Source organism: Lycorma delicatula, chromosome 1 (assembly GCF_047948215.1).
Source record: "Lycorma delicatula isolate Av1 chromosome 1, ASM4794821v1, whole genome shotgun sequence".
Classification (NCBI taxonomy): Eukaryota; Metazoa; Arthropoda; class Insecta; order Hemiptera; family Fulgoridae; genus Lycorma; species Lycorma delicatula.
In genome coordinates, this window is record NC_134455.1 from 138031139 (window position 1) to 138057522 (window position 26384).

Here is a 26384-nt window from a genome sequence, read left to right on the forward strand (position 1 = left end):
GGTCGAGGTGTTCGCGAGTTGATAATTTTCTTCGCTTCATGGTAACTAACTTTTTGAGGCGTTTAAACTTCCTGAATGGCCGTTTCCAATTTATATATAGGTCAGTTCCTTGAGCGGCAGTTGTGGTGCCCTTTACAATTAATGCAGCTTGGAGGGTCTTTACATGGATCACCCTCATGTGTTTTCATTCCACATATGCATATTTCCTGCGCTTCTAGCTGCCGTGTGTCCGAATCGTTGACACTTAAAGCATCTCATAGGCTGCGGAATAAAAGCTCGTACATCAAGTCAATGGATGCCTGTTCGTACCTTTTCAGGAAGGTTCGGCCTATTAAATGTTAAAACATGCGAGGCCGAAGGAACAACTTCACCATTTCTTCGCATGGTTAGTCTGCGACACTGAGTCACTCCCTGACTCGACATTTCTTGTACAATTTCTTCTTCTGTACAATTTAGAAGATCGCGACAAACAACAACTCCTCTTGATGTATTAAGTGTGCTATGCGGTTGCACAGATACCGCAAATTCACCGATCTTCTTCATCGCCTGGACTTTCTGGCTTTGCATGTCGTTGATAGTTTCGACGTGCAATCCATTAAAAGTCTTTCGGATTTCTTTAACAGGACCACCAGCACTTTAGTAATCTCTCTAGCGATTAAGAATGGACTAACTTTTTGGAAGTTTCCATTCTCCTTTGTAATAATTAAAAATCTTGGCTTAGGTACGTTAAATCCAAATAAACTTTTCCTTAAGTCTTTACTGATTCTATCAGCATCTTTCTTTATCTTATTAGACTCCTTCCTTTTTTATCTTCGCTTGTGGCGAATCGGAGGTTTCTAAACGAGGGTGTTTACGTGCACCCTCTGCCACGTTTGATTGTTCAATATTCATGAACAGTGGATTCCTTCTGTAGCAAGGCTAGCCGCCGGGGTAAACCCCCACTCCAGGGCTACTAACCTTGGAGGTCCGATCCGGTACTCCGGTGGAACCGGCATATGTCCTGGCAGAGAGCGGATGCGCAGTCTCTGCACTGACTCCAGGCTCCTACTCACCGAAGCTTTCAGAGCTCCCCTGCACCGACATACATGGGCACCATTGCTACATGTTTGCCATCGCAGGGGGCATGTGGACAACGGAAGGGTCTCCGTTACACCTGCAATAACATTGACCCTGGCCGCCACACCGCCAGCTCTAAGAGTGGTATGAATCCATTTCCAAAATCATTTGTTATTCCATTTGCTGCAGGTAGCCAAAAATCCAGTCCGTTTAGTGACCTGAAGTTGGAACCAGGTCAAACTTAACAAAGCATAACCGAGGAATTTACTCGGAGCCCCGTTAGCCAGCTATATGTATTGTACATAAGTACAGCTGTTGCCACCCTGGACGTGGAACGTAGATGTTGTGTTCCGGACGTAGGAATTACCTACCTCAGGGCATTTTTATTATTTTTTTATTTTTTGAGGTTTTTAGGGGCATCGATTACTTTGGTCATTAGCCCCGTCCATTTCAAAAAAAAAAAAAAAGGTTCACAATTTCATATCTTGATAACTTTCGAATCCAAAAAGTTTACCGCCTAGGCTTTCCTTTCGGCCATCCTTTCTTGCACTGTTTTTCTGTTTTCTTACAGGTTTGAAATTTTTGGCACATACCGGAAAGTGTCCAGTGCCCTTGCTAGGTTATCGTCTGTTAACCTAGCAAGTGAAAACAACGCGCGTTATTCGGATGTCAGCTGTTATGTTTTGGTGCGTACGGGATACGCTCTAACGTTCAGTTTATATTATATTTATTCATGAATAATAAATAAGCATATTCTGCCGAGAGAGTTGAGGAGGTTAAGCCTATATCAAGTCTCACCTACCCAAGAATAAGGGGAGGGACTCTGTCCAAATTTTTTATCATATAAAGAGTGTTACACGATTCCTGTCTCTCATAACCCTTTTTTTTAATCTTTTTTCTTTCACTTTTCTCGACTTTTTATTAAAAAAATTTAACTAAATAAATATAGCTAAATAAAACAAGCTAATTAATTACAAAATTAATATAAATTAAATGGAAATAATTTAATAAAGTATTATATTAAACTTTTATAATAGTTTCTTGGGCACAATGGTGAACAGCCAAGATACTGATTTTTATTCTGGAAACACCTTCGAAGGAGGCGCTGCCAAACATCTGCAAAGTTGCAAGGTAATTATTAAGAACATGGTGACCGTTACAGGCAGACAAAAAAACGTGTCCTTGGAGATAAAGAACGGGCTTGCTGAGCTTTCTGCCTTAATAGAAGACTTCGAGGTGGAAAAAAAGATCAAACGCACGGGAGTAGTGGGGGATGCTGCCGCAAACACGGCAGAGCCGGAGTAAAGTGCGATATCGAAGACTGAGGCAGAGGCAGAGGTAGCGGCAATTCGAAAAATCAGGGCGGGAGATGTTCTGATTGAACTCGGGAGCGCTACCAGAGACAAACAGACCTTTAGAGCTGTCCTGAAGGCTGCTCTCGAAGGAGCTGCAGTCTACAAATGGAACCGCCAGAGATACTGGAGATCCGAGATCTAGACTGCGTCACAGGGAAGGATGATGTGGAAGCAGCACTGGAAAGAGATCTCGGAGATATAGGAGACTGCCGAGTTAGCGTTACCAATGCTAATGCCAGGGGGCAGAAGCAGCAATAGTAGAGATTGGAGAGAAGGCTGCTGCCATACTACTCAGTAAATCCAAGATAAGGATTGGCTGGGTGTACTGCTAGATTAGAGCTAGGGCACAGGTACCACGAGTATGGGCATCTGGCTCGTGGATGTAAGGGGCCTGACAGGAGCCGGTTCTGCCATAAGTGCAGGATAGGGGAGCACAAGGCTAAGGAGTGTTCCGTGCGTGGGCACGGAAACCGTGGATGCAGATCCTTGTGGGCCAGGATACAAGATAGTAACTCGGCGATTAGGGGTCTCGCGGTGACCAGTACACTAGACGAGGCTGAAGCGGGGCATGTCGTTAAGATGTTGTTCCTGGCCCACTCAGTCCGTACCAAACGGGACTCCGGCGATGTGGGCGACTTCCCGCTCTTCTTGTCCTTCGAGTCCTACGGTCGCTGAAAGGCAAAAATGCCCCTGGTCCCGATGGTATACCGGCTGAAGTGCACAAACTTGTGGGGCGCTGCAGGCCCCGTCTGCTTGTAGACATGTATAATGCATGCCTAAAGGCTGGGGCTTCTAGCACCAGATGGAAGACCGCGCGTCTTGCGCTGATTTCAAAGAGCAAAGGGAATCCAGAGTCACCGTCCTCCTACCGCCCATTGTGTATGCTTGACACAGCTGGGAAGGTATTGGAGAAGCTGTTGAAGAAAAAACTGGTTGCAGCGATGAATCAGGTAGTGGCCTGTCACTCAACCAATACGGTTTCCGGCAGGGTCGGTCGACCCTAGATCCAATTCAAGAGGTTGTTGAGGCAGTACGGCGAGCAGAGGACTACAATCATTTTTCGCAAAGTGTGGTGCTTCTCGTTACATTGGACGTTAAAAACGCTTTCAACTCCGCACGGTAGAGCGAAATGATTCGAGCCCTGGAGTATTCGTTCCATGTGCCTTCCATGTGCCACCATTCTGAAGAGGTATTGACCTCTTCAGAATGGTGGACGCATACCTGAGGAACCGCGGTTTCATAAATGAGACCGCGGCGGGCTGGCGTAGGCCTGCGATCACGTCAGGGAGGCGCAGGGATCGATTCTCGGCCCCGACCTCTGAAACGCCATCTATGATGGCTTGCTAAGGCTGGAGATGCCTAAAGAATCTGTCTTAGTTGGATACGCTGACGACGTTGCGCTACTTGTCGCTGACCGCGATGTGGAGCGCGCCCAAATGAAGCTCAGCCAAGCCATGCACAGAGTCAGTGCCTGGCTGGATGACTGTGGGATGTCTCTAGCCCTCATCTCAATCCCTCCCGAGGGGAGAAGATCCCTCCTCGTAGCATATCTGATCGCTACACCACCCCTTCCGTTCCTAGCCAAGAGTGGCTTAATCGGAGGTCATCTTTACGCCCTGAAACTGATTACATTCCACGGTGTTCAGTCCGTCCTCGTGAGATGCCACCAATGCAGATGCCCCGAGGGACATCTACATCGGTAATTTCGCCCCAATCAAGTTTTGCCTTCAAAGAAGACATCAGACACCTAACACTACCACCTAGCTCTCAGAAACTAAGCTACAAGCCTACACGCGGAAGATCGAAGACCCCGCGCCTATCACTACAAAATAAGCCTATTAAACACAGCAATTCAGCATAAATTGCAACGACGGCATATCTTTAAATTAAGCGATTGAAGTGCACCCAGCATAAAAAACTAATGTCCCAGAGGACCTCAGATCTGGTCCGTTCCGTTCGGGAGCTGAGTATAACCTCTAGTCTCCCAACTGAGCTCAAACTTTGAGGACCGCTCGCATAGCACTAGATTGATCGCAACCAACGTTTAACTTAATACCCCCATAATAAGAGTGCACTCCAATTCGACCAATCGCCATGCTAAAGTCACATCCGGAAGAGTGAACTCCCCCGGGCACGACCTCCATTGAAACTTAGCTAATCTAACCGAGGCACGGTGCCTAGCACGCCTACCTCTGGCCAATTTCTGTCTAGGCGGAGCCATACCCACCCGAGATCCTAAGCAGGACAAGGTACCCACAACGCCAGCGCAGTTTAGAGGAGCAGTAAGCTAGTCAAGCAGAACAACAGCGGTAAAAACCACAGGGAAAAATTAGAACTCTACCAGGTCCCACAATCAACAAATACGGCCAGTCAGTCAAAGACAGACTAATGAAGATAAGGAATAGATCCACTCTAGCAACTTTGCAAACAGAGTCTAAACACGCCAGAAGCCCACAGTGATCACCTAACTGTTGCCAAAGAAGCGATTTGGCATCGCAAAAGATAAAACCTACAGCCCTCCGCATCGAAGAGGAGATGAATCATGAAAACATAGAACAGATAGCAATGACCTGGCAGATCACCCAGCTTGTAATGGTCGTTGCGAAAAACAACCCCGAGACTCACAAACACCAATTCACCTAAGTCTGTGTACAAACACCAAGCTTCAACGAAGGATACTAACTATCCAAGGAACTGAAATACAATTCTACCGCACGTAAACTAAGCAAAAGCCTAAACCGCGGAGAAGAAGACCCCGCGCCTACCATAATCGGCCTAAAAATATACTATGCCCCTAGCGCATAGATGCATCAAGTATGCCACGACAGCATATCATTCAGCAGATTCAGTCACCGCAACGGATCGTAAGAATTTAAGCGATTGGAGCCCAGCCGCAACAATAAACCTAGTCCCAGAGGTCCTAAAGTTTGGTCCGTCGGGAGCTGAGTATAACATCTATTCTCCCACTACAGCTCCGGTTAGGAGGGCCTCTCGGAATGCACCCAGGTCGACCGAAACCAGCATCACCCATCACCCTTAAATGTGCACTCCAATTCGACAAATCGCCATGCTAAAGTTTTGATCGCGCTCGGGGAGCGAACTCCCCGGGCACAACCCCATTACTAGATAAATCTAAATCAAGCCCGCAACGGATCGTAAATAATTAAGCGATCGGAGTACAGCCGCAAGATAAACAATAAACCAAGTCCCAGAGGTCCTAAAGTTTGGTCCGTCGGGACCTGAGTATAACCTCTAATCTCCCACTACAGCTCCGGTTAGGAGGGCCTCTCGGAATACACCCTGGTCGATCGCAACCAATTTCACTCATCACCCCCATTAGGTGTGCACTCCGATCAGACAAATCGCTATGCTAAAGTTAGTAATCGTGCACGGAGAGTGAACCCCCCGAGCACAACCTCCATTGAGACTAATCTAACCGAGGCCGGTGCCAAAGCGCCTACCTCTGGCCAGTTAACTGCCTGGGCGGTGCCCCCTATTCACCCGAGAGTCCTGCGGGACAAGGCCCCGCAAGCGCCAACACAGTACGAGAAGCCATAGGCTAGTCAGTGATTATACAGCAGCGTAAGCTGCTAGGATACCTACACTCTGCCATGCCGACACCATCAAGAAAATACCGCTACCCAGACAAGTCTGGGACTGAAAAACCTACCGCCAAATCCACCTATTTCCAATGCGGAATCGACTCTGCAAGCAGAGCAACACCAACAGAAACCCGCGGTCGAGAAATAAAACTGTCAAAGAAGCGATTTGGCTTCGCAACAAGAAAATACAGCCTTCCGCATCAGAAATGAGATGGATCATTTATAAAGAACAACTAAACGACCTGGCAGATCGCCTAACTACAGTGAGCGGTGTTGAAAAACAACACCGAGACTCCAGCAACAACTATCCTAACTGTGTGCAAACACAATGCCCCAAAGAAGGATACTAACTATCCAAGGAATTGAAATACAATTCTACCGCACGTAAGTAACAGCCACAGTCCTTACTGTTGACCGAATGCTTGCACTCTTTGCGCAACCTTTTACAGTTAACGCAAGATGGAGCCTCGGCTTTCTGCGGACAGTCGTCGCGCTTGTGACCTTCCGCGCCACAATGCGCGCAGACTGACGCATACTTACAGAATTTGGCCCTATGACCAAAACGACAGGACTTGAAGCACCTTTGTACATCAATGTACTCCTTAACCCTACAGGAAGTAAAATCAACGTACATCCTACCCTCAGACACAAATTTCTGAAAGAGACCAGCGCCAAGTTCAAAAACGCCATGATACCGCTGAGCTTCACGGCGGCCGGTCTTGAAGAGTAGCCTACACTCTTTTGCAAAAGCAGCCTCATCCAACTCGGTGTTCTGCTCCCTCACGAGAGACAAAACCTCCTTATCGGATAACCGCCGGTCAATGTCGTAGACAATGACCTGGGGCCTACGCTTGCGCTTGGGGTCGACCTGGACCTCAAGCTTTTTCACCTCCGGAGACTCCTGAATGACTCGGACTGTCTCCTTGTCATTCGAAACCACTACCAGACCCTTGCTGGTCTCTTTAATTTTCCTAATCTTGAGCGACTTTCGGTTACTACGAAGAGCAATCTGAAAGTCCTCCTTGAGTTGTCTACTAGTTTTAGTAGACCCCTCAGGCTGATTTACAAATAAAACCTCGGGCTGCTTGGAAGCCTGACTAGCCTCACGCTTCCCCTTGACAACATCGGCGAAACGCCTTTGCTGCCTCGGGGCAGGCTTCGGGACACTAACAACTTTGACCTCAGCGGGCTTTGAGGCCAACTTCTCGTAACCATCTGCCAAGGCAGACAGCACACCCTTAACATGCCGCAATCGGGGGAACATTCTGCCCCTCGCACTTGCGCTGACGCTCTTGAGACCTTCGATAAAATCGAAGAGATAGTCCAAGCACTGTCGAGCAGCCGCCAGCATAGCCTCGGAGCCCCCAGGTACCTCCTGGGAAGCCACGAAATCCTCCACCAAAGGATCATTAACACACTCCCGGGTGGGAGCCCTAACCATCTCTACCTCAGAGAGCCTACTCTCCGAGCAAGAGAGAGACGGTGAAATTTCCGCTCTCCTCTTGCGCCCAGGCCGAACTACCAGCTGGTCATCTAAACTGGCCAGAGATACCCTAGCCTGCCTACTATCGGGTCGAAACATACTCGCTGTCTTCCTTCTATAATTACTCTGGGCGAACCCATGTATGTGACTACTGCCCGCAGCGAGCCACGGACAGCTGGGGACCTTCTTTATTCCCCTGTCACTCTTTGCACCTTTTAGCCGCTTCTGGATCGGTTGAGTGCAATACGGAACACGTACGGCACAAAACCACGGACAACAGCCCTCGCTCTGAAAAGAGCGCAAGCAGGACTAGGGAAAGCCAAAAATATTCCCTTGCTTGTAACGGGGACTTACAACCAGAAGTTGTTGCCACCTTTCAGCCCCGATGAGGCAGGTACGCTTCGTATAAAGCTACTCCTGTCACCTTCCGAAGAAAGTGAGATTATGAGACTAAATTGGAAAGCACTAACTGCGATCGCAATCACTCTATTCAGCAAGACTGAAACCACTGGAAGGTCCACACTCGACCAGCAGCCAAAATACACCAAATAGCAATCTAGCCACAGCACTCTGGACGCACTTCAGGAGATCAGAGTATCTCTCTAGCCTCATCTTCCCCACCCCCCCGAGGGGAGAAGAACCCACCTCGTAGCGTGTCCGGTCGCTACACCACCCCCTCCGTTCCTAGCCAGCAGTGGCTTTAACGGAGGAGCTCTCTCTAGCCTCAGCAAAATGGAGATCTTGGTTCTAACGAAGAAGCGTATCAACACCCTTCTCGCCCTGCGGGTCGGGGTGGAGGTTGTCGAGACCAAGCCAGCCGCAAAGTACCTCGGTATGATGATTGACCGGAAACTCAGCTTTGCTGAGCAGCTTCGATGAGCCGCCGACAAAGCTGCGGGAGCCGTAACTGGTCTCAGCCGACTCATTGCGATTGTCGGCAGACCTAAAGCCAGCAGACGGCGATTGCTGAAGTCCACGTGCATTCCATTCTGTTATACGGGTCGGAAGTGTGGGCCCAGGCATTAAGAGCTGCAAGAAACTAGAAGCGGCTCGCTCAGGTGCAACGCACCGCAGCCTTGTGAGTCGCTTCCGCGTATTGGACGGTTTCCGAGCCTGCAGTACTGGTGGTCGCCGGCGTCATGCACATTGCTACTTTGACAAGGGAGCGCCAGGTGACCTACAGGAGACGACGGGCAGGTGAAGACCGGGAGATCATTGCCAACGAGGAACATACTCGCACGTTTCTCGCATGACAAGAGACCTGGGACCACGAGACCAGAGGACGATGGACTGCAAGGCTGATCCCTCTGGTCAGAACGTGGACGGAGCGGCGCCATGGAGAGGTAGAGTACTACATGACCCAGTTTTTAACGGGTCACGGGTACTTCCGCGCTTTCCTCCATGTCATAGGGAAAGCGCCGTTCCCAGACTGCCTGTATTGTCCGGTGTACGGGACGACGCTGAGCACGACTTTTTCAAATGTGCTCGGTGGGCGGCAGATCGAGGGACACGTCTTCCGACCCGGTGCGCACTCCTGACCCCCGGGCACCTGAGTACGAGACTCATCTCCCGCGTTAGGCCAAGAGTATTGCACCCCATCCAGCGAACGCCACTATCATTTCGCCGGCCATGCCTCATCAAAGTTCAGCCGTCGTCTCAAGCAAAAAATGCAAGCCAAACTTGCCACAACAACTAAGTGAATTTACATTTACTCGGCCGGCTAGGAAAGGTAGCCGGCCTTCTCATCACAAAACAAAGATAGTCCCTATCCTTACTCTAAGAAGAGAGACGCCGTTGCCCAGCGGAGACCACGTGGAGGTACCTCTCAGCATGACCAGATACTTGGAAAAACTTCCCCAGGGGCTCCTAACTAGCCGAGCCCGCTCGAGAGCGAACACGTATAGCTTCGAAGTCCCAGATAGGAAGAAAAAAGAAAGGATAGAAAAGATGTGAGTAATGTTACCAGGCCGGTTAGTGTATTAGATGTGGGAGAAATATTTTTTTGGGTTTTATATTTTATTTATTTTTACTTTTTTCAGTGTGTTGTTCCGGCCTGGGGAAGAGTGTAGTGTTGTCCAGGTGGACTGGAGTTCTATCGGACTAGCGGACTAGTCCGATAAGTGTTGTTGTATGTGCTCGTGTGTATGGTGGTATAGCCCGCTCGGGTATATAATACCACCTCAGCCATCAGGCCCAGAAGTCTTCTGAAACGTGGCAACCCGACCTGTCGTCCACTTCGATTCATCCTGTCCTGCTTGCCTCAGCGGTAGTGCTAAAACTATAAAAACTTACAGATTAGAACCTTAACCTAACTTAAAACTAAAGGAGACAGGCCATGGTTAACCCCCTTCAACTGCGGAGAATTCCCAGTTCGCGGACGAACTCAGTGAAAATCCGACACGCTGCCTTACTGCCCACCATATCGCGGGCCCGACCAAAATTTACCCCGATGTTCCTATATTTCTCCCGCGCCGATGCACGAGTGTCGTTGTATCTCCCGCAATCAAACAACACATGAAAGCTGGTCTCGTCGACTCCACACTCTCTACAGAGCGGGCTCTGCTTGAGGCCGAGATCATACAGCTTTTTATTAAAATTCCCGTGTCCTGACAGGAATTGGGAGGTGAAATGGTCCCAATCCTGCCACTTCAGACTCATCCGATCTTTAACGCTTGGGAAGAAGTCGAACGTGACTCTGCCCGTCGTTTCATTTTCCCACTGCTGTTGCCAGCTACGTAGCGTAGACTCCCTCAGTTCTTTCCGAACTATATTCTTACGCTCACCGTTTCGTACTCGTCTAAAAATTTCCGCCCGCTCGGTTATAAGGAGATCCGCGGGGATCACCCCTGACAACACAGGCAAAGCCGCAGTAGATGTCGTTTTATACGACTTACATACTGTTATGAGCGCAAGGCGCTGGGTGCGCAACACTTTTTGCGCACTTCTCTCCTCAACACTAAACCGCCCCAGCTATGAAACGCATAAGTCACGATGGCTTCAAACACCGCCCGATATATAATTTTGCAAGCTCGGACACCCAGACCCCACTCCCGATTGTATACGCTCTTCAATTTAATGAGTTAATGAGGATAAAGATGCTATGATTTGCTGATGATATAGTAATTCTAGCTGAGAGTAAAAATGATTTAGAAGAAAAAACGAACGGCATAGATGAAGTCCTATGCAAGAACTACCGCATGAAAATAAACAAGAACAAAACAAAAGTAATGAAATGAAGTAGAAATAATGATGATGAACCACTGAATGTAAAAATAGGAAGAGAAAAGTTTACAGAGATAGAACAATTTTGTTATTTAGAAAGTAGAGTTACTAAAGATGGAGGAAGCAGGAGCGATATAAAATGCCAAAGAGCACACGTAAAACGAGTTTTCAGTCAGAAATATAATTTGTTTACATCAAAAATTAATTTAAACATCAAGAAACTATTTTTGAAAGTATTTGTTTGGAGCGTCGCTTTATATGGTGTGAAACTTGGACAATCGGAGTAGCTGAGAAGAAAAGATTAGAAGCTTTCGAAATGTGGTGCTATAGGAGAATGTTAAAAATCAGGCGGGTGGATAAAGTGACAAATGAAGAGGTGTTGCAGCAAATTGATGAAGAAAGAAGCATTTGTTAAAATATAGTTAAAATAAGAGACAGACTTATAGGCCACAATTAAGGCAACATGGAATAGTCACTTTAACACTGCAGGGACAGGTAGAAGGGAAAAATTGTGCAGGCAGACAACGTTTGGAATATATAAAACAAATTGTTAGATTGTTAGGGATGTAGGATGTTGAGGGATACCGAAATGAAACGACTGGCACTAGATAGGGATTCTTAGAGAGTTGCATCAACTAGTCAAATGAGTAATGACAAAAAAAAACAAATCATTTATCTCATCCTCTGAAGCAATACATAACGGTGATACAGGAGGTAAAAAAAATAAAAAAAAAAATATCTGTAGTTGTTACTTGTTGGAATTTTATTACTGTTACCTTGTTACCGGTACTTTTTATTTTGTTAGACTGACATGATGATCATCCTGTTATTGTTTATTATAATCTGGTCTTTTAGACAAGTAATTATTTCTGTTTTTTTTTTGTTTTTTTAATCCATCTTGGACTTTATACAAATAGTATTTTTGTGAATTAGCGTATGGTGTTAATAAATTATATTGTGTACTACCGAGCAATAAAGTTTAAGATTTGTATTATTGCACGATAGTTTACAAGTTACTAAATTTTTACACTTACAATATTTCTGTTATTTATTGTTGAATTTGCTTTTTATATTTCCAGAGAGCATTAATTGTTATGGTTGTATTACGCATACTGGTTGTACTATGAACCCAATGTGGTAAATCAGATGTTATCATAGCAACAGATGATCTGGTACTTTTCGTAGCTGTGAGGTGTTTGTTCAGTGTATTATTTTTTTTTGTTTTAATAGAGTGTGTAATTATGAGTAGTATTTTTGGATTAGTCGGTTGGGTAGGTATTTGATTGAATGGTAGGATTTGACAGATTATTATATATTTTAATGGTACTTCTCGTACATAACCTTAACTGAACAGATTTTTAAAACAACATTACTGAAGTCTGATTTTTTATTTAACGAAATGGTATAAATATTGTTTGTCAAACGTAAAGTCTTTGAAAACAATAGTCATGTGAACAGTTGGTGATCTTAAATTTAATAGTTTCTTGCTTTGTTAACGTGTTGAGACATGGTACTTGTACACAAGTGCCAAGACGAGATCATCTCGTACGTTTATTTAGAGAGACACTTAGTGAGATTTTGAATGCATTTATCTTACATTTTGAACATTTTCGTTATATTTTATTAATATTATAGTAGTAGCACCCTGTCGCCTAATTTTATAGCGTTTGTGCCTAGGCATGTATTGTGCATAACTGTGTGCTTAGGCATTATTATGTATAACGGTTAAGATATATGTATTAAAACTTTATAGTCAGAAAATTAAAATTATTTTCTATCATTCTCATAGTAATTACAGGTTTATGACTAATAAACATTTTAAGTTCTCATGGTATCATTGCCTTTGTTGACATTACATATAAATATATCCAAAATTTTACTAATAAAATGAGTTTTGAAAAATAATATATGCAGATGATTTTTATATTAATAGTTTTCATTAATTGATGTTTATATTTTATGTTGGTTTTCTTCTCGGTATAGATGTGACACACATACAGAATATAAATAAATTATATTTATGACGAACATTGTTTTTCTTAAGAGATTTATGTTATTCCAATATATTTTCTGTATTTCTGATCTTGACTGAAGATTCACTTTTAAAAGCATCTTTTTGGTGTTATTATTTATTTTATGTGTTATTAATTATTATGTAACTATTACTTAGTGTACTTTTTGTAACAAATAAATAAATTTGACAAAAATGTATAAATGAATAAATACATTTTTTGAAGTAGTAATGCATTAAAGGTGTACGAGAGGTTCAGATACCTGGGCAGCTGTTGTTTACTTTTATGATGGCCTTTGTAGTTTTATGTAATTGTTAATTGAAACATAGTTTTTATTATATTAGCTTTTTATTTATAACTAGTAGATCTGGCAATGCTTCGCTATTGATAGATTTGAGTATATATATAAATTAAATGAACACAATTGAAAGTTTGATAAAACATTAAAAAACTGAGCATTACGAAACTTCACAAAATTTAACCTTTCACTTTATAAAAGACAGAATATAAATAAATCCAATTGCCAAAACAGCACTACCTATTGAATTTACTTCAAACTACTCTCTAAACACAGTAGTCGGTTCAAAATACCCCTAACTTTATTTCTGCTGGTCAGATCGAGGATTTCAATAGCTTTAATCCTTCCCTGGACAACACAGACCATTTTGCAAAAACTCATGTGTAAATCAGTCTAGTAGTTTTTTAGTCTACAGCGAACACACATACAAACATTGTCTTTTATATATGTAGAAGAAGAAAGTCTGTTTGTTTGTTTCGTAAATATCTTGATACTGGTACCACCTAGCTGGTATAGTTTTTGCAAATATATTTCTTTTCATGTGACCAATATATATTCTGAATATGAGCCAAATCATACCATAATTGCAATTATTCCAAATATGTTAATCCCAGCGCCATCTAGCAGGCCCATCTTTTGCAGAGGTATTTCTTCTCATGTAAGTAACACATATTCTGAATGTGCGCCAGATAAGACCATAAATACAAATTTTCAAAATATCTCGACCCCAACGCCACCTAACTGGTCCATTTTTCGCAAAAATATTTCTTTTCACGTAACTAATATATGTTCTGAATGTTAGCCAAATTCAATCATAAATACAATTTTTCAAAATATGTCGACCCCAGCCCCACCTAGCGGGTCCAAACTAATTCAGAAACCGTTAGCATGCAGACAACAACTCACCAAAGTTTCATCGCCATCAGATTAATGGTATAGGAACATATACAGGACAAGCAAACATTTATTTTTATATATATAGATTATTATCTGTACATTTTCTACATTATATTATTTATATTTAGGGAGTATTAAAATTATTGTTATTTTCAGGCTATTTAGATCAATATTTATCATAATGGCTGATGATTCTGACTTTTTACTTGCACTTCACCTACAGTCAGAATTTGATAATGAAGATGTATTAAGTAATAGAGCATCAAAAAATACTTCAAAACGTAAATCTCCCATTCTGGTATGTAAGTTAATTAGTATGTTTTTCATACTACTGTTAGTTTCATGGATACCACAATTTAGAATTTTTTGTTGTAATTAATATGCCCCTTATTAAATTATGGAAGTGTATCAGACTCAAATTAGAATAATTTGAACCTGGGATGCTTAATTCTTAATCGTGGTGATGTTTATTCTTAAACCTGGGATCCTTAATGTGAAATCGTTATGCTGGCTAGTTTGCCAGCCAATCATTGGTAGTTCAGTGTTCAATGTTTTGGATAACCTCTTTTTAACCCTTTCAGAAGCATACTCCAAAAATGTAGTGTAGGTGTAATTTGCATCCTTAGAATTGACTCTAGGCTTATATCTACTTGTTCCCTTTTTTTTTGGATTAGAATTACAAATAAAATATTTTTATATCATTATTAAAAATTGTTTAATAATAATTTAAGTTAAACATAAAAATTAAAAGTATAAAACTGATTAGAGGTTGACAAAATATAGATATGCAGGTGTATAAAAAAGATTGTCAGCTTATAATATCTCTTAACTTTGACTTTCGGTAATGAATTGCAAGTAAAATTAAAAAATAACTTTTACAATTTTTTCATACAACTGTTTAATGTGAGTACCTTTTGTCAAGAGGCACACATCCAACCGATAGAAGAGTTCCACTCGTACTTTAATGGCATGTCTGGAGTAATAGAAGCAACAAATGCTTCAATACTATGCCTCAAATCTGGTCTTATGGAAGTTGTAATCTGGTTTAATGGAAGTTGTCTATCGCCCTCTGACGTTTTACATTTCATAGTAATTAGCCTGGCCTTGGGATGCCACCGATGTAAATGCCTTGGTGGACATTTGCATCTGTGATTTATTAACTCAGTTTTTGCCTTCGCTGTTGGCCTCATCTGGACATCTTGAATGTCCTACATTGTATCCCTCTGAACTAGCTAACCAAGCTCGCCGAAGCGCAAACCCCGCGCCTAGTTCTACTTATTATGAGCCAATTTCGTTAATTTCTCATAATTCGAAGTAGTTAACACAACATACCACCAAAGATGTTGATCGCAACAACAAAATTTAGTCCTAGTTCCCTTAGTGAACTCAACTTTAGTTCAAACCCCAGACTTAGGTTAAATTATGGACTCCGGTCTGGTCCACTAGGGAGAGACAGACAGACCTCCTACTCCCACTTGGCTCCATTGCAGAGTTCTGTGTGAAATTCACCTCATAAACCATCAAGTTTTAAGATCATCCCAATCCCAAGCCAGTAGGGGAAGACACCTGCCTAGTGACGTTCCGGTCGCCGCCACCCCCCCCTGTTCTTTGCCCTGTTGGGTTTTAAAGAGAAAGAAGGCTTTTAAGATCATCTCGACCCCCCCCCCCCCCCCAGGGGAGAAGATCCCTCCTCGTAGTGTGTCCGGTCGCTACACCACCCCCTCCGTTCCTAGCCAGTAGTAGCTTTAACGGAGGACATCTCACCCTCAAACTGATCACATATCACAGCGTTCAGTTCAGGCCCTGCAGAGATGCCACCGATGCAGATGTCCCTTGGGGCATCTGCATCGGTAAATTCACCCCGAGATAGTTTTTGAGTTTATGCCTTCAGAAGGAGACAACGGACACCTGCAGCTACCATGTCGCCCGCTTTTAAGATCAGTGAATTTATAGAAATTTAACAGTATAGACTTAAAATATCCCAGTGAATGAAATTGTGATTTTAACATATGCAGCCTACTCTGCATAATGTTATAAAACCTATGTGAAGTTTGATAAGGCAAAATGTACAGTAATGATTCATTTGTTTTGACCTACTGTGTATGCACAGCAGCATAAAAATAAACATTATTGCATTGTAGTTGATGCTTAGGGACAAATTAATTTGTTTCCATTATTTTTTTCAGGACTTAATTTTATAATTAGTTTGGAAAAAAAAGAGTAAAAACAAAGATCAGTAAAAATAGATTTCCTGTTGATGCAAAGTATTGTGGGTATTTTTTAAATTATATCATTTTTTTTTAGAATTGCTTGTTGCAGATGTAAGCAGTCCAGATAATTGGACATCTGGAAAATCAGCAACTCATTGTACCATGACATTTTTTTTTAATGAAATTTCTGCTAATTATAAAAGTGCTTTTAAAGCAAACAAAAAAAAAATAAATAGAATTATTAATATTAAATCTTATTCTATATCTGTAACAAATTATTTTTTAATAATTACTAAATTATATGTTTATGGTGTAAAATGTTGAGAGCAAAATTTAAATCAGTTCTTCATGGGAATGATAAATATAAATTAAAAATAGCTTTCAGGAAAGTTTTCCAGTCATATAAATGCAATAAACAAAATTGTATATTTGGTAATCTCATTATGGAAAACAAGCACACATTTTCAGTAGAAAAAATGTCAAATTAGAAATTCATAGTAACAAATTTAAATCCCTTATGTTCAAAAAACTACATGCAATAAATAACTGTGATATAATAAAATTAATGAACAAAAGTAACATTTGAACATGGTAATTGATTTAGGGAAGTAGTACATTTAATTTTAATTCTTTAAATATTTGTAATATTTTTTTTTCAAAAATGTGTTGAAATATGTTCCCAAAATATCACTTTTCTAACTACCAAGAAATTTTAATAATAATAGAATATTTCATTTTAATTCTATTACTTCCATGGCTTTATAGTGCATACAAAGTGTTAGTTAAATAGATCAAGCAGAGGGAATTTTTTTTTCTCAATAAGCATTACTACCACTGAAGAAAAATTTAGTTATTGTTATGATCCTAAAATTCTCTTGGTGTGGTTATCATTTATTGAGCAATGTACTTTTTTTTGGTTTTATCTTTCCTTTTTTATATTTTTTTAACACATTTGCTACTAAACTTCACATATGCATGATGCTTGGTGTTTCCAGTGGACCTAATCCGATACTATCATGCAAACCAATGTGTAATGAAATACCCACCGACCATAAATTTTTTTTCTTGTTTTTTGTCAGTTAAGAATCAAAATGACTACAAACAATGCCTAACTTTTTATTAACATTATTTACACTTTTAATTATTTTTTTTTGTACATCACATATGTGTTTTGTTGGTCTATAGGTTTTTTCTGTGGATAGATAATAAGTTATATACTGACCATCACAGATATTGATGGTAAAAATAAATATATTTTGTAAATAGTTTTAGGCATTTTTAAACTTTTGTTATTTATCAGTTTCCAGTCTTTATTCAAATAAAATCATTTTGCTTTATGTTGCATGTAAACAATGAAATTTATTGAAATTATTGAATTGAATGAAGTATGCAAATTGAGCATACTTTATCATCAAAGTCAAACATGAGGTAAAATGTTTTGTTATTTTTAGGTAAATGCAGTGACAAAACAGTTCAAAGAAACAAATTTTTATTTTACAAATGCTACATTATTTACATCAAAACATTGTTTATAAAAATTGAATATAACAGAAAACATAAATGTGTTTTGTGAAAAATTATTTCAAATTGTATGAAGCCTAATGTAAAATAGATAAAACACAACCTAATGTGACAAAACATCAAATGCAAAGTCTATCTCAGGTCCTGATTATTTCTTGTGTCAATCTTTAAAATATAGCACTGGACAGAGGTCAATCTCAATCTTGTTGTCTTTCTCATCTGTGCAAGTATATATGTCACTCAATAGTAATATGTTGCTTTTCTCTTTTTTTTGTGTCTTGTGGCAGTGGCAACATCTTACTCTTAGGTGCTCCTTCATGAATTGTGTTGTTGTTGATCCTGTCTTGGCTGAACAGGGCAAGGAGTTAAAGGCCTAGGCTGCACCTGAAGTGTGCTACAATGACATCTCTAAATTCCAAATAGGTATATTTATTTTCCAAGTTCTTGGAGTATAAAAATTTTCTATTCCTACTGCACCATCAAGAAGATGGAGAATATCTTGATGTATCATCAAAGTAACTTTTAGGAGTAGAACAGTAAGAATTGATTTGATCGCTGTGATCTATTCAACTCCATAGAGGGCTTAGTTATAACTTAGCCTCTTTTGTTAGTTACTTTTCCAGATCTGTGGATTGTGAAAATTCTGAAAACATTTGTGTTATCTTTCCACTTCATGACAGTTACAAAGTCTTTCTGATGGCTTATACAATCACCTTTCTTTAGTTTTGTGCTAGTAACCACTTCTAGGTTTCCAGCTAGATTTGTCTGTAAGGTCCTTTACATATTCATCTGGTTTTGCATGAGGTGCTCCACTAGGTCTATATTATTATATTAGAAGTTATTTAAAAAAGTGAGTGGCCCTTCCTGTTGTAATCTTACATCAAACAAGTCAAAACAACAAAGGTGTGATCTTTTTCATGGTTTGATTAAGTATATACTTTACTTGTATAGATGAGAATGTTTAAATTGTAACCATCTGGACTGCAATGCTCATAAAGCTTAATTCCGTATTAGTGTCATTTGTTCTTTATGAATGTTCGAAACAACAGTCTGCCACAAAACAAAACCATGGCTTCATCTAATGACAAATTTTTTCCAGGGCTATACGATTTAGTAAAGTCATTCAATAAAGCTTTAGGACATTATTTACTTTGTGTAACTTCGTCATCTGTAAATATGTCTCAGCACCATAAAAACATAGACACCTAAGAATTACCTCAAACCTATTTCTGAACGTATATTTTTCTGAAAATTGGATGTTCATAAAGCTCTGATGTAGACCAGTAGTGTCTCATGCTGGGAAAATGTAAGTTGCCCATAAGCACACAAAGGCCTAAGAACTTCTTGACCTCATCCAATGTTGCAGGCTTCCACATCGCATAATCAAATTTTTGATAGATCTTCCTGGAAACATAAGGCATGAATATTTATCCAGGCTACAATTTTGTTAAAAAGGACTTTTTCAAAAATATTGTAAAAATTTTCATTATGTGATTTGAAAATGTAGCTCTTCTTGTCCAGAAAAGTTGTGATGAGAGGAGCATCATCTGGATTAGTCTTGATGGCTTGTTGGTTTTAGTAATTATCATGGATGTGTTCCACAATAAACAGGAACATTTGGATCATAAACAATATTTTCAATATTCACTGCGTCATCGTTCAAAATCTAAATTCAAAATCTAAATCATGTGGCATGAGATTATTTGGATTTGGGCTTACACCAAAATCTATATTTATCGGTTCAAAAAGCTCATTTTCACAATCACTTTCATTATCCCATTCTGAGTCAGGAATGTACTCTCTAGCTGTTAGAAATAAATAAGTGACTTTCATCATTGTAATTACAGTCAGTCCAATGATCAGTTTCACTGCCCATGTATTTTCTTTTCATACCATGCTCCACCAGTCATGATAAATGCATAAAACAGTCAGAACATTAAAAATAACAGAGAAACACAACAATCAGGACTTTTGGGATTAGTTACTATACAAAACAGCAGCTGAGACTGAGTCAGATTTTGTAGAATGTAAACAACAGGTCTGTCAACTTTCAGTCTGCAAAAAAAAAAAATTAATCCTCACTCTGGGACCAAGAGACCCATCCATATATGTGATTTACATTCCAACAGATTGACATGCAACAACAGACAAAAAGTAGACAATCCTAGTATAAGAGTTCATTTAAAAAAAGGAAGGTTCTTGTCACACATGTGTGACGTTGGGCTATGGGTTACTCCCTGATTGTCACATATATGTGACAATCTAATTTGAAAGTCCATTTTTAGGTTCCATAGCGAACATGTGAATAACAGCTGTTAACAATGTAAAAATAAACAATGAAGACATTTCCCAATTATTTTTTTAAAATAATTAATCTACAAACAAAAAGCAATCTATTATTAAAAAAAAAATAAATAAATAAAATAAAAATAGGATCAATTAACAGTATAGTTTTACCGATTTTAAACATAAATTGTATTGAAATCTCATAATAGTGATTAAATATATTTTACCAACAAACTAAAATAGAATTATTTTTTTTTCTTTTCTAATAGAAAAGTTAATTGCTGTCACTACATAATGAATCATCCTCTAATTTAATAATAGCTCTACTGCATTAATATAATAAACATTCATTTTTAATATCTTTACATAATATGGTTTCTACTAAGACCTCCAACCCCCAATAGACTTGTGGGGTTGGCATCCCCGTGGCCCTAGCCATTGCAGATTTTCTTTGCACTACACCCAGAGCTGCAGAACACTTCACACTTACACATACACTACACCAAGAACACTATACAAATTATAACAAATACCCTAACACAACTACACAACAACATCCTACACTGTTTTTTCTTACATTTACACTTGGTGGTGTTGCGATATCTTATGAAACACAACCGTAACCCAAGCTGGGAACTATCATGCCGATGAGTGAATGGCTCTGCGTAATGAGACTCAAACGATGTCTTCTGGCACCAAGGCAAACACAGTTGTATTTAGCTTTAGTACCAGTACATTTGTGCTCTGCTGGAGTTGTCCGTTATGTTGCCGGAACTCGTGGGACCAAAATTTCTAGTCCACAAAATAATGTTACGATGGTTGGTGGTCCATCTGAAAAAACCATCAACATTAGTCATGTGAAAAGACCTCACTCGGCGTTGTCCTATGAGGATGAAAACTGTATTGAAGAAAATACTTTGATTGGTGTTGCATCCCATCTGCTGTATGGAAATATATGATTTATTGTTCATCAGAACAATCAGGAAGGAGGCTCCCTTCCTGATAAATAAAGTGATAACTGGTTCAGTTGATTTGCCGAAAGACGTCCAAAAGTTGTGATGGATCAATATCGGGTGAGATATTTAGTGACGAGTTGATCTCTCTTACATCTTACCAATATGGGTAATATAAACATTAAGGCAGCTTGCATAAATCTTTAAATACTAGCTGAAGAATAATCTTTTGCTGGTATCATCTGGAGATGGAGATTAATGAAATAGCTAGTGAACATTGAACTCAGGAATTTGTGAAGGTGAAGCGAATAATGAAAAGGAAAGTGAAGAACCTTCCCTTATCTTGACATTTAACCTTCCGTTACCACTAGAGAAGGTAAAAATAAGTTATCTATCAGTTCAACTAATTCATACCTAATTTACAGTGGTGTTTCAAATGCGAAGGGTGTGGACACACTACATCTTGCTCAAAAAAAGAGATCTGTGCTTGATGTGCTAAGGAAGGCCACAGTGACACTAACTGCCAAGAAAACAAGAAATGTGCAAACTACAGTGGATTACATACAGCTCACTCCCAGGATTGCCCAATTTTAAAGAACAGAAGGCAATTCTCAGAATCTGTGTAGCAGAAACTAACCTTTCCAGCAGCACGTAGAGAATGTAGAAAATTAATCAACTGTTGTAACTTAGTTAAACCTGATATCTCCTTCACTGCCACAACATCTAGCAAAGCTCCTTTAAATGCAGATAACCAGGAATACAGATCCTGCAATGAGTTGAAGAAGCTTGTGCAAATGTTATCTGATCAAGTTTCTTCACTTACAGTTACTATCTTAGAGCTTACTAAAATAAATAAAAAATTGATAGTTGCAGCCAGTGAAACCAACAGTTCGATCCCTCTGAAAGGTATGCTCCTTAAAATTTTACCATTTTGGACAGGAGTAAATACAACTGGTGGTAAGGCTCCAAATAAGTTCCCTGTTAAGAAAGCCCACACAACCACCTCTTCTGGGATGTTGCAACTTTTTATTCTTCCATATCTCCTCCTCTATCACCTTGTATACTAGAGGATATGATTGAGGAACCACCTGACCCAAGGCATTGGAATTCTTTAAAATTAAAAATACGAAAAAGAAAAACCGGATCATGTAGAACTAATTTTTCATATATTTATCTGTATTTCTGTATCTAACTACCTTTATGAACATTATTCAGTGGAACGTTAGAGGTCTTCAGTCCTGCATTGAAGATGTTAGAGTGTTGATGCGCACACATGAACCATTAATAATGTGCTTCTAAGAAACACATTTATTACAGCATGATCCAGTAACACTCAGAGGCTATACGTGTGAGAGATACTGTCTTGTAAACAGTAGAGAGAGTGGTGGAATTGCTATTTTCATGAAGAATGAGGTATCAGCTACAAGGATTCCACTAGCCACCCTTATTCCTGCTAATGCTGTGAAGGTCTCCATTCCCTTTCAAATTGCATATCTGCAATTTGTATCTATCACCGAACTCTGAGTTCAACGCTCTAGAAATGTCAAATCTCCTCACAAATTCCATCACCAACGTTAATAGTAGGAAACTTCAATGCCCACCATATCTCCTGGGCTCATCTTTCTGCTCCTCTCGAGGAAATATGATAAAAATAGTGAGACAAGACTTGGACCTTTTTTGGTCTACTGAATGATGGGTCACACACATTCATGTCCTTATCATTTGGTACATTGTCCAACACCGACCTCTCCAAATGCTCACGGAGTTTACATCTTAATTGGTTGTGATGACTTCCATGACAGTGATCACAGGCCAATTATTTCTTTCAGTGTTGACCGTGAGGTGAAAAAAAGGCTTCGGAGATGGATTCTTGAAAAGGCAGATAGGAACGTATACCATAAAGCCTTCCAATCACAGTATGACGATGGCACAGACATCCTTAATCAACTTTCCTGTTTTACGTCCATGATATTTGAGAATGCTAACAGATATATGCCACAAACATTGGGTTTTCCTAGACATCCTTCCATTCCATGGTGGAATGATGATTGTCAAAATGCTATTAGCAACCAATGGCAGGCACTACGCAAATTTAAGTGTAGGCCTACAATTGAACATCTAAATTTGTACTGCAGAGCTAGAGTGGTATACCATCGAGTATTCTTGGATACTAAGAGGAAGTCATGGACGAAATATATGATGAACACTCTCACGCACTACTCCCACATCTACTGTGTGGAAAAAGATCCGTGCGATTTGTGGGTCACTGAAACAATCTATTCACAGTCTTATTGATGAAGGATAACTTCTTTCATCATCTTCTACAGTGACAAATACCTTAGCAAATTTTTTCCGCACAGTGTCTCTCACTTCATCATATTATAACGATGTTCAGAGCTACAAAATACAGATGGAAGTTTTAACATTAAATATTGGTGATTCAGTTCCCAAATTAAACACCCCATTCCTATTCAATGACAAACGCATTTAAAAGATCGCATAACACTTCCCCTGGACCTGACAATATTCGCCTTGGTATGCTGTCACACCTTCCTAATTCAGGACTAAAACATCTACTTAACATTTACAATGGTTTATTTTCCGAACAAGTCTTCCAACATGGCTGAACAGAAGCAGTTGTTGTGCCACTGCTTAAATCTGGTAAAGACAAAACATACCCCTCGAGCTACCGCCCTATCTCCATGACAAGCGTCTTATGCAAAGTAATGGACAGAATGGTGAACCACAGGCTTATGTGGTATTTGGAGAAACATGGCCTTTTATCTCCAGAACAGTATGGTTTCCAACAAGGACGATCTTCCATCGACCATTTACTATCATAGGAAACAGCCATTCAAAATGCTTTCCTACTCCGTCAGCACCTTGTCACTATCTTCTTTGATATTAGAAAGGCGTACGACACAGCTTGATGACATGGTATTCTAAACACCCTCAAAGAATGGGGAATCAGGACAATATGCTTGCTTTTATTCGGGGTTTCTTAAATCACTAAACGTTCCATGTATATGTGGGAGATTCTCTTGGGTAGCGTCGTCTTGGAGAATGGAATGCCTCAAGGTAGTGTATTAAGTCCCACCTTATATTCTATATCTATCAACAGTGTTACTAAATGTGTGCATCCACCTGTCTCATGTTCTTTATTTGTTTACAATTTTGCTATACACATTGTGTCACATTCAGCACTCACAGAAGAGAGACTACTGCAGAACACTACATCTCGCCTTGATGCTTGGTCCAGGGTTACCGGCTTCATCTTTTCACCTGAAAAAACAAAATGTGTAGTCTTTTCTTGGCTGCGGGACCCTTCCATTTCCAAAGTTTTTCTGAACGGTGAGCTTATTACTATTTCTCTTGATGTCAAGTTTTTAGGTTTATTTTTTGATAGCTGCTTTCCTTGGGTCAAACACATCAAAGAATTAAAGACAAAATGGTTCTAACTTTTAGATATGAAGCGAGTTCTTAACAACTCCAATTGGGGAGCCAGTCGGTCATGTATGATATGTTCTTATTATTCCTTAGTTCATTCCCGTTTAGATTACAGTTGTGTCGCCTACTCTTCAGCTCGTCATACCGTGCTTAAAATGCTGGATGCTGTATGTCATGCTTTCCTTCGGCTTCTCACAGGGCATTTAGATCAAGTCCTGTCATAAGCATCCTTGTTGACTGCAGTGAGCCATCACTTTGGGATACACAGGACCAGCTTTTACTCTAGACATCCTTTGGTTACTGAAATTTATAATGCAATTGCTGAGTTGAATCATCGCAATACACAAGTGAGTTTCTGTTGAATTCCTAGCCACATGGGAATTCCAGGTAATGAATGTGCAAATTCTGCTGCTAAAGACACATGTAATCAACCTCATTTCACCACTTGTGTTGCTGCTTCTGACTTTATTAACTGTATAAAACAGTCTCTTCGAGCAAAGTGACAAGGTGACTGGATGTCTATCATTGATACCAAACTATGGCATATTAAAGATTCTGTGTTGCCATGGAACTCCTCATGCACAAAAATTTGTCGTGAGGAAGTGGTCCTCTGTCGATTGCAGTTAGAACATATCAGAGTTGCACACGAATACCTCAGTCAGCAGGACACGGACCACTATGCGTACAATGCAACTGTCCCATGACTGTTCATCACATACTTGTGGATTGCATATGTTATTCGGCGTTGCATCGTAAATTTAAACTGCCCAGAGACATCCATGGGTAATGATAATGAAGTTTTAGACAGGATGTTTCTATTTTTGCATAGTGCCGGTTTTATACAAAAAAATTAATATTGTTGTGTATATGTTTTGTATTGGAAGAGTTTTTAATAAGTTTGTGTTAATTTTTGTGGTTCTGTTTTTGATTCTGTTATCCGAGAAGGGAACCTGTACACTCCTCTCGGACTTTGTTAAATTTTTTGTACTTTTTGTTATTATTTTTACTTTTATGTTTCTTTTAAATAAATTTATTGTATTTTTAATACGCCAACTGTGATATTAGTTGTAAGTTTTTAGTGATATTGGTTTTAAATTTTATTTCATTTTTCAATTTCAGTTTTTAATCTAGTTTTAGTTTTTATGTTAGGTTTATATATTTTTTTTTTTTTGGTTTTAAGTTTTAATTCATTTTTCTTATTTTAGTTTTTAACCTAGATTTAATTATTATGTTAGTTTTAGTTTTTTAGTCTTTCTGTTATTCGATAAGGGACCCTTTACACCCCTTTCGGACTTTGTTAAATTGTATTTATTTTAAATTAAATGTTAGATTTTAGCAGTGATATTAGTTGCAAGTTTTCTTTTTTGATTAGTCTTAGTTCCCTCATTTTTTTAAAAAGAAAAATTTTATTCCAGGCGATGATAACGTGTGAGTGTTTTTGTTTTTCGCCCTCAAAAAAAAAGAAAAAGCAGTATGACTTCCAGCATACCGTTGTAACTACTGATGTTATTTGTTCAGTAGGGTTTAATTGTGGATGATATGGAGGCAGTCTAAGTACTGAATGTTCACGTGCTTCTAAAATTTTATCAATTTTGTATGTTAGCAATTTTGTTGTTTTTTTTAATTAGGTCATTTGCTCAGGTTTCAACCATGAATAAGGAAACAGATTATTGTGATTACTCAACCACTCTTAAATTTCAGCTTTTCTCAAATTAGAATTTGGAGAGGGTTTTCTACTACGTTGTGTTAAGGGACATTACCAAGATCAACTACTGAATCTGGTAGATTTGCAATGAGATTTTCTTCGACCCATCTTTTGAAATTGAGAAATTTATATAATCTTGGTAATCCCTTAATTTACAGCCTGATTTAAAAGTAAGTAAAGAGTTTGAAACAAGTCCAGCTTTACCACCAGCATTAATAATAATAATCATAATCGGTTTCCTTTTGAAATTGGTACATGATATCCCCCATTACTCTCATCTGACAAGCCTTTACTTGTAGTATAGAGATAATAAAAAGCAGTAAGTGAAAAGATTAAT

General features: G+C 39.7%; 1 protein-coding gene across 2 annotated transcripts in view; it reads left to right on the forward strand.

Moving 5' to 3' along the window:
- The first annotated feature begins 11848 nt into the window (after positions 1-11848).
- mh (DNA-dependent metalloprotease SPRTN) overlaps positions 11849-26384 on the forward strand; it is an 82768-nt gene continuing 68232 nt past the window's right edge. Inside the window, exons 1-2 of one of the 2 annotated variants that reach the window (XM_075362076.1) lie at positions 11849-12008; positions 14082-14223. In XM_075362076.1, the coding sequence (XP_075218191.1) occupies positions 14107-14223 (117 nt within the window). In that variant the 5' untranslated portion in view covers positions 11849-12008; positions 14082-14106. The remainder of the gene's footprint in view (positions 12009-14081; positions 14224-26384) is intronic. The other variant, XM_075362072.1, reaches the window with a different exon arrangement.